The sequence below is a fragment of the Biomphalaria glabrata genome, chromosome 6 (genome assembly GCF_947242115.1).
Source record: "Biomphalaria glabrata chromosome 6, xgBioGlab47.1, whole genome shotgun sequence".
NCBI lineage: Eukaryota > Metazoa > Mollusca > Gastropoda > Planorbidae > Biomphalaria > Biomphalaria glabrata.
Genome location: NC_074716.1, coordinates 25,350,743 through 25,365,037, shown reverse-complemented (window position 1 = coordinate 25,365,037; position 14,295 = coordinate 25,350,743). Strand labels below are relative to the sequence as shown.

General features: G+C 32.2%; 1 protein-coding gene across 10 annotated transcripts in view; it reads left to right on the top strand.

The window, feature by feature from the left end:
- LOC106067773 (uncharacterized) overlaps positions 1–14,295 on the top strand; it is a 72,143-nt gene that overhangs the window by 44,212 nt on the left and 13,636 nt on the right. For 5 of the 10 annotated variants that reach the window (XM_056032360.1, XM_056032358.1, XM_056032361.1 and 2 more), the window contains 7 exons: positions 6,279–6,408; positions 10,045–10,119; positions 10,410–10,487; positions 11,855–12,727; positions 12,855–12,999; positions 13,256–13,331; positions 13,837–14,004. In XM_056032360.1, the coding sequence (XP_055888335.1) occupies positions 6,279–6,408; positions 10,045–10,119; positions 10,410–10,487; positions 11,855–12,727; positions 12,855–12,999; positions 13,256–13,331; positions 13,837–14,004 (1,545 nt within the window). The other 5 variants (XM_013227040.2, XM_056032364.1, XM_056032363.1 and 2 more) reach the window with 5 other exon arrangements.

The window sequence follows — 14,295 nt, the reverse complement described above, 5'->3', positions numbered from 1 at the left end:
GAACTTGTCTTTGTAGATCTTAGTCTTTCCACGCGTCTAAGTTTATACTGCGTTCCAAAAACGGTGGAAGAAGAATGGCGTAATATCAGTCTCTGTTGTAGCAAGCCTGGCCCAAGTGTTGACGGTATTTTGTTACCTCTAGCTACCAAGAAATCGAACTCTTGTATTGACAGCATGGTGGCCAAGTTGATCTTTTCACAAATAGAACACAATAATAGAACGTGAAGAAAAACAAATAGATAAGTGGAAGGAGGGAAGAACGGAACTGTTGTCTTGTGTGAGATAATGATAGAAGACGTTAATTTTTCCAATCTTGGGATTTTGTTGAAATACGAAATGGGTTTGATAATGTGGCAAGGCTTATTTGACACCTGTGTGGCAGACGTGTTTAACGCTATTAGGTAACGTCGATATTATTGTGAGTATGTAAACAATTGTGGAACTATTTTCTGTTTTTGCATAGCTATAGACCTTTCGATAAAGTTAAAAAGAAAATGTTTCCACTACTTCAGTGACCTCCCCATGTTCTTGAGTTCTACGTCGTGTTGTGACAATTAACAGTTGAATGATTTTCATCTGAATCCATTTGTTTTGGATTACCAGTAGGCAATATTGATTTTTTCCCCCCTTGTGTTCCGCTAATGTGTTTCAAGGACACCACTCAGAAATGTGTTCTTTATAATTGTACTACTGTTATGATTCAGCTGATTAGGTAGACACTAGGAACATGGTGCTGCTATTCTAATCCCTAGTCCTAGTCGTGTGTGCCTGAGTGCATTGAGTGGAGGGAAGAACTCGTAGTACGTCGTATTGGTGTTAAAAAGAAACAAAAAAGTAACATTTTAACAATTTTGTGAAAAAAAAATGAGAATTCAAAATAAATGTGATTGTGAACTTAAAGTTTTAATAATAATAATAATAATAATAATAATTACACCAAGACTCAGTCATAATGGTTTGAAGTTAGTCTGTTCAATATACAATGGTTGTGTATGTGTGTAGGCCCACATTGGATGGCTGCCTAGTCGTGTGGTATGCGCTCTGGACTGTGGTCTCGATGGTCCCGGGTTCGAACCACTCCCGCCGCCATTCCCCGCTGTGCTGCGGAAGGTTTGGACAAGGATGTAATTTCTGAAGCAACATCCAAAACATGTAAAACAAAACTATAGCAAACATTGGAAAAATCAAATCTCAATCAAATCTCAATCAATAGTTAACATTCGATTTTCCCCATACACCACATTGTTATGCGTACCGTACAGCATAAGTCATAGACAGAAAAACAGTCGGGGCTATGATAGTGTAAAAGAGAGAGATTTTAATGAAACGCGTCATTTGTTAAGAATAGGCCTACAAAAAAAAAAAAAAATTAAAAAATCAACATTGTCAATGCTTATTTAGTGAGGGGAGTGTTCGGGTGCATCATAAACCATTAGATTAGTCTAAGAGCTATAATTAGTCGTTTTATTCTGAATCTTCCAAGCGTCACTCACGGAAATAGTAGATTTACGATATAAACAAATGTCACGTGGTTTGCGCCCCCCCCCCCCCCCCAGTAATGCCTGTGCGTAGAAGTGGAATGGAAGCGCTTTGTTGATTTCTATTTCGATCAAATCTATTATTAAGTATGAACAGATGACTTGCTATCAAATTGGAAAGAATATAAACAGTTTAATCCTCATATAAAATAAGATTACCTCATGTGTGTTTTAGCATAAGTGTTTCTTAAGTTATTTTGTTTTAGGTGGAGTGTTTCTAACTTATTCTGTTTTAGGTGAAGTGTTTAGCCTATTCTGAAATGAAAACCTGTGCTTGATTACTCAATAGTGTTCTATGTTCCGTTAATGTCCTGCTGAAAGATTTAGCATACTTTATTTTTGAAACCTGATTCATTGCTGTGCAACGCCATTGTCTAACTTTTGAATGATTTTCTTTACATGTTGTTGGGCCTATAGATCTTGTTATTAAAATATTCATGTCATTTATGGACTGTATTCTTGTTTATGTTTGTGTTTTTTCTATTGTCAGGAACTAAAGTAGTGATGCAAACATTATAGATATAACCATTAAAAACAACCAGTAGTTGGCTTAGCTCTGAGTGTTTCTGTGATGTTCAATGGGATATTCTGTTGAGAGAAAACTGACATGACAAAGTTCAATCTTGTTTCTTCTTGAGGATAACAAAATCAGTGCCATTCATTTATTCTGAAACTGTCTGGATTTAAAAAAAATATTTTTTACTAACCATAAAATCTATCATTGATGTCAGAAATGATGGTTGTTAAGCCACACCCTCCCCCTACTGCAGTAAGTTATTGTTTCCTTTTGTTATGTCAACACGTTATGTTGTAAAATTAGACTTTAAAAAATTGTTTAAATGTCTTTAAATTATAACAAATGTTTTGGGGCAGTGAATGAAATGGTTACTTCAAAAAAATATTATTAAAACACTATTGGGCCCTCTCCTCATCTAAGTCTGAGTCTTTCAATCAGCACAATATTATAACATTATAGCAAGAATATGTTTTAAATTTTGAAAAGTGGCTATAAAAAAGACAAAATGTGTTTTCTTTTTCTTTCTTTATACACTGAATTAATTGCATGAATTGAATAGGAATAGCCATGAACTGATAAAAAATCTGATTACAAATATTTTATCATTTAATTGATTTATGTTTAATATTTTTTCATTTTTCATCACAGAGTTTTGCATTTTTTAATGTTCTAATATTTCATCAGTTTTGATCACTAGATATTCAGATAATTGGTTAGATATAAATTTTTCAAATGGTTCACCACCTTAGTTTATTTACTTTGGTCCAGCATTTCCAAATATAGTGAAATGTTTACCTAAATGGTTCTAAAGCATTATCAAAAACTATTATTTCAGGAATAGTCTTACGACTTCTGCAGCTTCAAATAACTTAAAAATAGATGAGACTTTGATTAAAGCTCAGTGCCAAATAATAATAGGAAACAAAAATGGAAAGATATTATTTCTGGAATTCTAACAAAATAATAAAATGCTATTCAACTTTAAACAATTTGCAAACAAAAAAAAAAAAAAAAAAACAGCTTTGATTGTGGTCTGTTATATCAAGAAAACTATAATCACTAGAACAAAAAAACAAGCAAAATACTAAAAAACAATAACTTAACAACAAAGCTTTTGTTAAGTGTAGTTGTATCAATTAGTTTGGATCAGTCATTTAATTAAGTTTGTAATATATCTAGACTAATAATAATAAATCTATACAATTAGAAATATTGTTAGCAATTGTTTTTGTTTAGCATAATTTCATGCTTTTAGTTTTCTCAATACGCTAATGATCCTATCACTTGTCTGGACCAGTTGGAAAGTTGGAGGGCTAAGGCCTCCCAGCTTTCTCAAGCCAATACATTAACCACTGTGCCAGAGAGCTGCTTATGAAAATAGTTTTTATAGTTATTTACAAATTTTTTTCTACAAACAATAAAGGGACTAATTCAACTTATATGACTTTATCAGTCAAGGAAAATTTCTTTCCCTTGTTCAAGATACAAAATTAAATAATTAATTACCAATAGTTAATTAACTAATTGGTTTAATTTTTTTTTATTGATTCTTGTATTGGTATGTAAAAAAAATAATTGTGCAAAATTTTAGCTTGATCCGAGATTGGGTGTGGCAGAAACAACAACGTGTACAAACTTTTTACCAGACAGACAGACAGAGTGAATTGATATAAGCTTTGTTAAAAGGAAAAAGCAATAATGTTATCCAAGTGGATATTCTCATTTATTAAAAGTAAAATCATTTAAAATTTATAAAAACAGAAAATTTGAAAGGAAAGTAGAAGTCAAACATAATACACTAAACCAAAACTTACAAATACAAAAACATAACCTAGTGAAATACTCAGAAAGGCATTGCATAAAAATCATATCTATACTATGTCAAAGGACTAACTCATAACTTTGTGTGAAATGAGTTGTTTGTATCAGCCAGGAAAACCAGTAACTTATTACTACTAATAATTAATAACTAATCAACATGAATAAATAGATGCATAATTCCATTTATTTACAAATATTTTTCATGTATAAAAAAATTGTAAATTCATAAGATAAGAACCATTGTAAACTTTCTTCTTTGTAATAATATTTAAGACTGCAACACTTTAGATCTTCTGGCCTGTTATACAGTAAAAAATGTTTCTTAATTGTATTGAGCTTGACTATGTATAAACACCTAAATGTTGGATAACTTTCATTCTTTATTAGGAGTTTCCAATGATGATACATTTCTGTTATTTTGAAATTCGTAACTGTAGATGTAATTGGGAACATTAATCATGGATGCTTATTGTTTTGAGCTCATCTTGTATATTTATTTGTTATTTAACTGTTGTTTTTTTTTAATATTATTTCTGCATGGCTATTGCAAGTTCAGTGCCCAATCCCTTTTGTGGACCTCTGGTTTGAGAGGGGGGGGGGTGAGGGTGTATCTAGAAGGTTTCCATGCTGCCTTTTGTTAGGCATTTAGTCAGTTTCAAACTTGAGCCCCCTTGGTAGGTAGTCCAGCTGTTTATGTCACTCAGCCACACATCCCAGTAATAAGCTAGAATTGTGTTTTCTGAAAAGATATGGAAAGTGGAGACAGGCGAGAGAGGTTGACTAAAAGGGAGAAATGCGGAATGACAGGATTTTTATTGCTGTTGGTGTATTTGGTTTTTATTAATGTTATTTAAAGACAAAAAATATATCCTCTTGATAATAATTAAAAGATTACTTTTCCACATTTTTAGTGATTGTTGCAGTGGTATTATTATGATTAGACTAGCACTTCTCTGAGATTCAACTAGTTGAAAGTCATACCTCAAAATACAAACAACTGATAACAAGTGTGAAACTTGACTTCATCATTCTATCACATTCTCAAGGCTTCGATGTCATACCTAACTTATCATTTGGGACATTATCATGTACACCTTTTCACAGAACACAACCACATCAGTTTGCCCCAAAGTTAAAAGTCATCAATTTGACACACAGTCATGAGAAATTTGGCAAATTAGGCAGTACCAACTTAGTCCATTTGTCACAAAGTACACTATCTAGACCAATTTGACAAAGTGGAGTGGACAATTTTAGTCTGTTAGTTACTAATTACAAAGACCAAATTGTCAAAGTGGAGAGGACAATCCTAGTCTGTTAGTCGATAATTACAAAGACCAAATTGTCAAAGTGGAGAGGACAATCCTAGTCTGTTAGTCAATAATTACAAAGACCAAATTGTCAAAGTGGAGAGGACAATCTTAGCCCATTTATCACAAAGTACACAGTCTTTACCAAGTTTTAAAAAGTAACTTATAATTAATCTATCACTATATTCACAATCACATTCACCATCATAGCTTGCTTAAAAAATTATATAAAATATTTTGGCTTTGATGGATTCAAGGTTTTCAGACAGGTAGAGAAAAAACTTTAATAATAAATGGCTCTAAATCAACACCAATAACAGTAAACTCAGGTGTACCTCAAAAAAACAGTCTTAGGTCCACTACTATTTTTAATTTACATAAATGGTTTACCAAAAAAAAACCCACAAATTGTTCACATGGAGAATCGTTGAAGTGTCATCCAATTATAATTTTGTTAGTGTGTGTTTTTGAAGTATTACTGTACCTATCAGTAATGTTATGATTGTAACAAAGCCCATTATCTTCAGAAGTGTTTGTATTGATGCTTCACAATTGTTTTCAAATAAAAGCTTTTTAACAAAAGCTTTAAACCCCCCTCCCCCATCCTCCATCTGAAATAGTTGGGGGGGGGGGGGAATGATAACAAAAGACAGGTTGAAGCAGATTTCAAGTTAACTAAAAACAATATTATCAAAAAGACTATTCGTGAACTGTTCATTTATCAGTGTACATTCACAGTGCAGGACATTTTATTTTCTAAAGTCATGATGCAGAAAACAGACAAACGTGTTCATTTTGCTGATCAGTGTTTCTATTGTGTAAAATCTCTAATTTCTCTATAACCACTGCTCTTAGAATATAGATTTATTGTCTTTTTATATTAAACTATTGAACATCTTTAAATTGTTGAATGTATCCAGGTTGTTATATAACTGATTATAGCATGGAGCTTAAAATGTGTAGCAACAAATCTTAGTTCTAGATAAAGATCAATGAAATATTAAGTATGTGGGTAGTACAATCTGTCTACATCAGTGAAAAATGCTGATTGTGATGTCACTCTATTATAATTTTTTAAATTTCATTTTCTAGCTACGAACAGAAGACAGCTCCAAACTTAGCCAATTATTAAAACAACGCAAGTTCCAGCACTTCCAGAATAGTCTGTCCTCCAGCCCTCGATCTCTGACATCTTGGTATCCCCAAGACACAAGCCTCACAGGTTAGTTGTACCTTAATGAACTTGTGGCAGGTCAAAGGATTTGTACTTAATATAAGGGGGAGTAAGTATGCTTATTCTAGGATAATAATATATCTGGAACAAAATGATGTGGCTACAATTGTACCAATTCTACCAAATAAAAAATAAAAATAAACTTCATTAAATTCTAAATGCATGAGTGCCCGCATGATTTTTTGCAGGGGGGTGCAAGTTGCCACCTTTGGCTCAAAGTTTTAGCTTCAATTTTCTTGTTACTGAGACTACTAAGGAAAAGAACTGGTGCCCCCCCCCCTCCCATCCCTATGTGATATTGAGTGCACTGTTAATACTTGTTAATATTTAATTATTATTATTGAAATATTAAACATATGCATAAACTATTTACTATTGCAAACGTTGACTGTGGCTGCCGAAACTGTCAATAACTTTACTAATGCCCAAAATACCCAACAATAGGAGTTAATTCATGATGATTTTTCTAGTATATTTTGGTTTCTTGCTGCTGCAAGTGCTCCACTGATCCAAATCAACGTTTTGACTCAGAGGATGGCATGTAAGAATTTTCAAATATTCTCTGCCATCGTAAACTGGTGAATATGTTAAACCTGTTATTTTATCTAGCGCTAACACTGACAGCAACTACTCAAGATGTAAATACATTGGCCAAGATGACTGCACTCTTCACTTTTGTGCAAAGAAACTTTCACATTATCACATCAAAAAGCAGATGGCAAGGATTTCTCCTCCAAGGAAAAAAAACAAACAAACTGACAAACATTTATCACATTCTAAACCTTATATAAATATACTAATAAGTATAATTATGTGCAAATGAAAACAAATCTTCACGACTAACGTGCCACATAATCTTTCACACTTTTTATAGAACAAAGAATTGCAAGCCTCTAATAAAGCATTCATGGTTGGCCATTAACTCATTGTAGTTTTTTTTTATTACTATAATAAGTTATCCTTACAGCTGTACTAAAATGGAAGCTCTACTTGTTAAGTTGCAAATTAGAAGAAATTAATTGATTTAAAGGTGCAAAAAATTGGCCAAAATTAGAATACTCAGAATCCAGAGGGGTGCGGGTATATGGTCGGCCATCTATTCCTGATAAGTCGTTGACTTGTAGAAACATGCTGGTAGACAACTAAACTGTGTAATATATCTTAAGTAATAAAACTTAAAATAACTTGAATAACTTTCTTCTGTGAACAATACTAAATAACACTTTATTTCTAATTTAGACAAAATCAACTTGTGATCAAATGAAATAAATGTAGTTGACTTTAGTAATAATATGTTTTACTACTCACTACAATAACAAAACCTTTCATTTTCACGTTCTGAATCGTCTGTCTTAACAAAGACCAAAAGACGACACTGTCACCTATGTTGCATAATTCACAGCCAATTGCTAACCTCTTCCCACTGTCACCATAGAAACACACAATTCATAACACCTAGGCTAGTCTACTACTACATTAACTTATCTTTGTAATTGTACTTCAGTGAAAGTACTTCTTCTTTAGTTAGTTTACTTAGAAGCAGTGGCGTCACTAGAGTGGGTGTCACCCGGTGCTGTCAGCTCAGGGTGTCATCCCCGCCCTCCTCCCATTAAAAAAATCTTTTTTTTTTTCGTTGGTTTGTTGCGCTGTAATACATATAGTTTATAATTACCTATGCTATTTGATTTTTCAACAAAAAACTATAAAATGAGTGTCTATTACATTTTAAAATTCAGTTGTTTATTACAATTTATCTATAGTTCACTGGGTTTACGTAGCTATGTGAAACTCTGCACGCATCCTTAATCTTTGGAATCGAAGACATTGCCATTAATCTATAGTTCAATGTTGCAACAATGCAACTATAAGTAAATTGCATATTTTTTTTTATTTCTGGATTTCAAACTTGAAAACATATTAACTTGAAGCTAATGTCTGTAACAATCTCATTTTTAATAAAATTCCACTTTGTGAAAGTGTCGTTTGTTCCTTTGTCTCAAAAAGTTCTTAATTTTAATTTAAAAAATCCTTTTTCACATGAAACGCCATAGATAAGCAGATGGTAAGAAATGGTTGAAGACTTGTTAAATGATTTAGAGATATTTTTTAAGTTGTTACTGGCATATATGAATCATGCAATGTCAACTTTTATTTTCTTCAAGAAAATTTTTTGTTGCCTTTAGATCCATTCTCAGTCATGGTATTTCTGTTTGAATGTTGCCTTTTGAAAAACCATCATATACGCCAATATTTTAAAACTGACATCTACAATACTTTGTTGACTGTTGAACTAAAGAATTTTTCAGTTGAATAGCTCTATATTTATCTGCGACATCAATGATTGCTTCCAGTAAGAGTTGAAGCTCAGAGTTAAAAAACGATCAATGCACATAATAAAACTTGTCGTTAATATAGTCATAAAATGTCAAATATTCTGCTTTTATAGGAACAGTCTGTGCAATTTATCCTTCCGTTGTTTTTCTTCTTTACATCAATCATAGCAACGGCTTCCTTGTCAATTGTATTTGTAGCCGGATGCCCTTTTCCAATCCAAATGAATTCTCTGAACGTCTTTTAATGTTCCAATTGAGGACTAAATTTCAACCACACATTAAATTAAGTTACAAATTTCTATTTCATTTCAATACAATTAGTTGAAAATAGTTGTGTAACATTAAGTGATTAAGTCATCACCATTAGGAAGCATCAGAACCAATCTTGGCACTAACCAAGAAAAAAATCCCCTACAATATTCAAGTATAACATTCGACTGACACATTGAAATATTTCCATCTTGGCTAGAGCTTCTTTTACAGAACAAATGAAATAACATCATCATCATCAGAAATCTCTATGGCCACTTATTTACTTTCCAATTTGACAAAATTTATATTAATAATATGTGAGATTTCAACAATATTTTATGCCTGAAGAATGTAGTCATTTGTTAATTAAACAGTGATGATTGGTTGGCATCCTGATATTACAGTGCAAGCTACAAATTCAATAGATTCAATTAAAACATTTTTTAAAATCAAAGCAGTGTTCATATACATATATATGCAACTCGTAAACATCTGAAAGTAAGGTTTCACGTTTTCCTTGATACATTAAGTACAGCATTTTTAAACCTTTTGATAGAATTTCATTAAACAATTAAAATATGTTTATTCAAAATGAAAAAAAAAGTAGATCTATTTATTAAATGTGAATAACATTTTCCAATATTTGGCCATTGTTGTTTATTTATTTAATTTTTTTTTAATTTACAAAGTGCATTTTTTTACTTGGGTGTCACCCCCCTAACGGGTGTCACCCGGTACGGACTGCACCCCCTAATGACGTCACTGCTTAGAAGTTAATTGATTTGATGATGCAAAAAAAATTGGCTAGAATTTGGCTACTCAGAATCCAGGGGGTGCATGTGCACCACCTTGCACCCCTCCCCCCTGTGGGTGCCCATGCCTAAATGCTGCTGGTAAAGTCATTGGTACAACACAAACCCCATTTGGATAACTGTTTGAGAAAAACATTCAGAAGAAAGCTGAAAACATTATTATTATTATTATTATTATTAATACAATATTAATTAAATATTCAAGTATTGCACATTTATATTTACAGAAGACAACACTGACACATCCCAGTTGTCTTTAGATTCAGTGTCAGATATACCTGGGGAACGACATGCCTGGGCAGGTGAGTGATTATTGTAGTCTTTGTCACATCCACAGTTTTTCCACTCTTTTTTTTTTACCCTTTTTTGTTTCATTAAAATTCAGTATTCAAAAGGTTTCTTTTTTCTGTTGTTGTTAATTTGTATATATAAATGTATAAGAATAACGAATTTGTAAAACTCATTAAACACCTGGCTAATATATTTGTCATCTCACTAAGTACAATGCTTGTATAGAATTTTTATTCCAGGGGTCATTGTTTTATGTAGAACCTAAACATTTTGATCAATTTTCATACGTTTATCTTTACAGAATCTATTGATATAAGAAAACATGGTGACCGACAAGTAGCACCATCTAATGATATCAGGATACAGGATGTAGTGAGTGGTAAGTCCAAACCTTTGTAGTTCTTGGCCACTGTTTTTTTTTTAATTATTATTTTTGTTAATGATGTACACGTTATTTCAAATATTCAATTTTATTAAATGCTGTGTTACAAAAATAATAAAAAAACAAACAATTTACCATTTAATTATTTAGCTTTATCTTTCTAGATATGTCCTTACATCCAATGCATTCATTTTTTAAATATAGGGCAAAGAAACTATTTTTCTTTCACCTTATCATGTCTTGACTGATTAGTAGGAACTGTTCAATCATTTATTTTACTTAATAAAAATATTCTTTTCTATGTAAACTATGTAAGTTCAGGGCTGATGATGTTATTCATAATTCCATCCACAATTATCGAATAGGATGGATAACTAGTCATATGGTATGTGCTCTGGACTATTGTCTTGATCATCCCGGGTTCAAACCTTATTTGCCAACATTCTTCATCTTGTAGGATGTTTAGGCTAGAATGTAATAATCTTAAATTCTGAAGGAACAACCAAAACATGTAAAACAAAACACAAAGTAAAAAAGAAAGTATATATTTTTTGTTTGTTTGGTACATTTTATTTGTTTAAACATTAAACTACTCTTGAAATAAGTTTTATGACTAAAATGTTCTTTTGCAGACATACGTTTGACACTATGGTTAAATTAAGGACTTTTGTTTATTTTCCAATAATCTTTCATGTATGGAGAACAAAAGAACAGCCCAGTAGTTTTAGCAGTGTTTAGAAAAAAAAAATCTGTCCAGAAATGGATTTCTTTTTTAAAAAAAACACATGAAAAAAAAGTATTGATTGACACTGTTGAAGCTATAATTATTTGCATTGATTTGTTGTATTTAAAAAAAATATTTTTTTTTTTTAATTTAAGCCACTGGATTTATTTAATAATGTAGGCCAGGCACTTATTATGTGTCTGTGTCATTATCTGATCTAGAACTTTTCAATCTTTTTCTTCAGACCTCCAGCTCATAAACAAAATCTATCACTATATTCTTTTTTTTTTAATCTCTTGTCTCTATTGAGAAGCTTTTTTTTTCTATTAAAAATGCAAAAGTTGCAAAGATTTCAAAAAGGATAAATTGTGCATTAAAGTATTCTTGAATGTATTGCTTTATTCTGCAACTGAACTTTTGTTTGTATTTTGAGGTCAGTGATTTTTCAAAGACTTAGATTATGTTTTCTTTCCCTTAGTCTTCCGTAGTTCATATTGTTTTGTTTTTTTAATTCATAAAAATGTTTTGTGAATAATGGAAGGCTAGAAACATTTGGTAGCCACTGGCTTAGATAAAAGATGTATCTTTGTTTACTGAGCATGAATGATTAAAAGCTCTTTAATTATTCTTGTGATTCTAGAAATAGATTGTGAGACAAGGAGCAGTGTCAGCTTATTAGAATCAGAATCTGTCTATCTCCCATTCGATGTCCCTTCTAGTCCTATTGCAATAAGAAGACCTTTCACTGCATCAGACAGATCAGAGACATTGAAAAAAGAGGGGAATATAAACAAAGCCTCTCCTCTCAGACCACACACAGCTGCAGATTCAAGGCTCCCAGGATTTACAAAATACGACAATCTTGACCAAAGACCAGTCCGGCCTTTAAACCAGTTGATGAAAGGCTACATAAAACCCAGCTTTGAAATGGCCAGACCTCAGACATCTTCCTCTGAGCCCTCTGTCAGTAGTCATAAAGACAGCTTGCTGCCAACTGCTAGAAGTCAGGATTATGAATCTAGCAGTGAGCAGACAGTGAGTGAGTCTGAAAGTCACAGCCTAAATGCATTTGGTGATGGGGATCAGACAAAGCTTACTGGTCATCAAACCACTGGTCATCAACCCCAGTTTGTTGGGTATCAGTCACAACATGTGGGGCAACAACCACAGTCAGATGTTCAGTCTACAGACCAAGTCAAAGCAGGTTATGCACCACAGGACAAGCTGAATTATATTAAGACAATAGCCTTGAACAAGAAAGCAGTTAATCAAAATGGTCATAAACTAAAGGAGAAATTATCTCCATCCTATTATAAAAGAATCAAACCATCAGACAGACCACACCAACAAAGTAGAGGTGAAGGAGATGTCAAAGCGACAAGATTAGGCTCTCCAGACCGATTAGAAAAAGAGACCAAAGAGATGAAGGGGAAGATCAACAAAGAAAAGAGAGCCTCCCATCAAAAAGCTTCAAATTCTTCAAATAATTTTCAGCCATCGGATCCTCAATTAGGTAAACAATTAATGTAATTATCTTTTTTTTTAAGTATTAATGTATTTATTGTTTTAAATTTTGTCTGTTTCATAAAACTTTTTTTTATGTACATGAAAATATTTTAAAATTAGTTTTGCTTGATCAGGTCACAAAGCTGCCACAATCATTCAGTCATTCTGGAGAGGTTATTGGACCAGGGAGCACAACAATCATGTCATATCTGTACGTAAAGAGATTAGAGCCAGGCGAGCAGAAGATCACATCATCTTATTGAGAAAAGACTTGGAGAGGTAGTAGTTTAGTTTTTTTATTTCCTTGAGGGAAGAGTGTGTGGTAAATTCGACAAAATTTTAAATATACTTTATAGCTATAAATGATCAAGTGTTTATCCTTGGTCCAGTAATTAGGAAAAAGGTTTTAGCAAAAATTCTCTTAACTGCATATAATATGAATAAAGTTCAAGTTTATCAAAGTTAATTGAAAATAACTGATTTAGATTCTTCAATAATGAATGTAGAAATTAAACAAAAATTTCTGTCTGTTTAGAAATCGACAGCTTTATGAAAAAGAGAAACGAATGAGAGTGTTACAGATGGAGGCAATTAGAATCTTATATAATGAGGTAAGTTGCATGCTGTATTGATATGGATACAAAATGTTAATGTTTTCTTTCCTACAATTAATTTTGAGAAAAGTGCCTTAGTGATACATTAATTTTGGAATACATTTCATCATAGTAAAAATGATAACCTTGATATAACTTCCACAACATAATGATATATTTTCTAATGGTGTTGAAGAGCCTTATCTTGGTGGTGGTGCTTATTTCCTGGGTTCTGATATATGCATCTGTTACTCCCTGGTTGCCCAGGGAATAGCCAAGATAGTTGGAGATTTCCACCTCTTCCTGTACCTTGCTTTGGGCTGTAATGGGTGTGCTGTATGCTGTAATATTAATAATATGAAACAAAAAAACACCTAAAATTTAAAAATTTAATTGATCATAAAAGCAATGTTTTGTGTTTTTGTTAGCCATTATTGTTGTCCATTTGATATTTTTTGTTTTAAAATTCTATTATTTTAATAAAGCCCCTATGCATGTTTCATGACTATTGATCATAATTTAGGTACAGGTTTTAAAGTCTCAGAGTCTATCATCTAGTAAAGACCTCAACAATTCCTCTACCAACTACAGCCCTCTAACTACTGCTCTGCCATCTCCAGTTATGATTGGCAATAATGATAACAACAGAGCTTCTGAGCTGGAGAGGACATGTTTGAGTCTTCAGAGCCAGGTGGGCAATAAATAATTAAGTCCATAGAAAAAGTTTTCAATCAGCAGCATTGCAAGAATGTATCATGTGTGCTGCAAATGAATTAAAAGAAATATAAATAGTACTATTTGAAAAAAAAGAACGACATATTCCAAACTTATTATTTATAATATCTTTGAACTGTAACTCTAATCATTTTTTTTCTTCTCCAAATTTAATTTCAACTATCTCTTTGTTTTGAAAATCTAGTTGCAATAATCAGCTTTAAGCAAGAATTCTTTTTTTAGAACAAGTTTTATTTGTTTAAAAAAA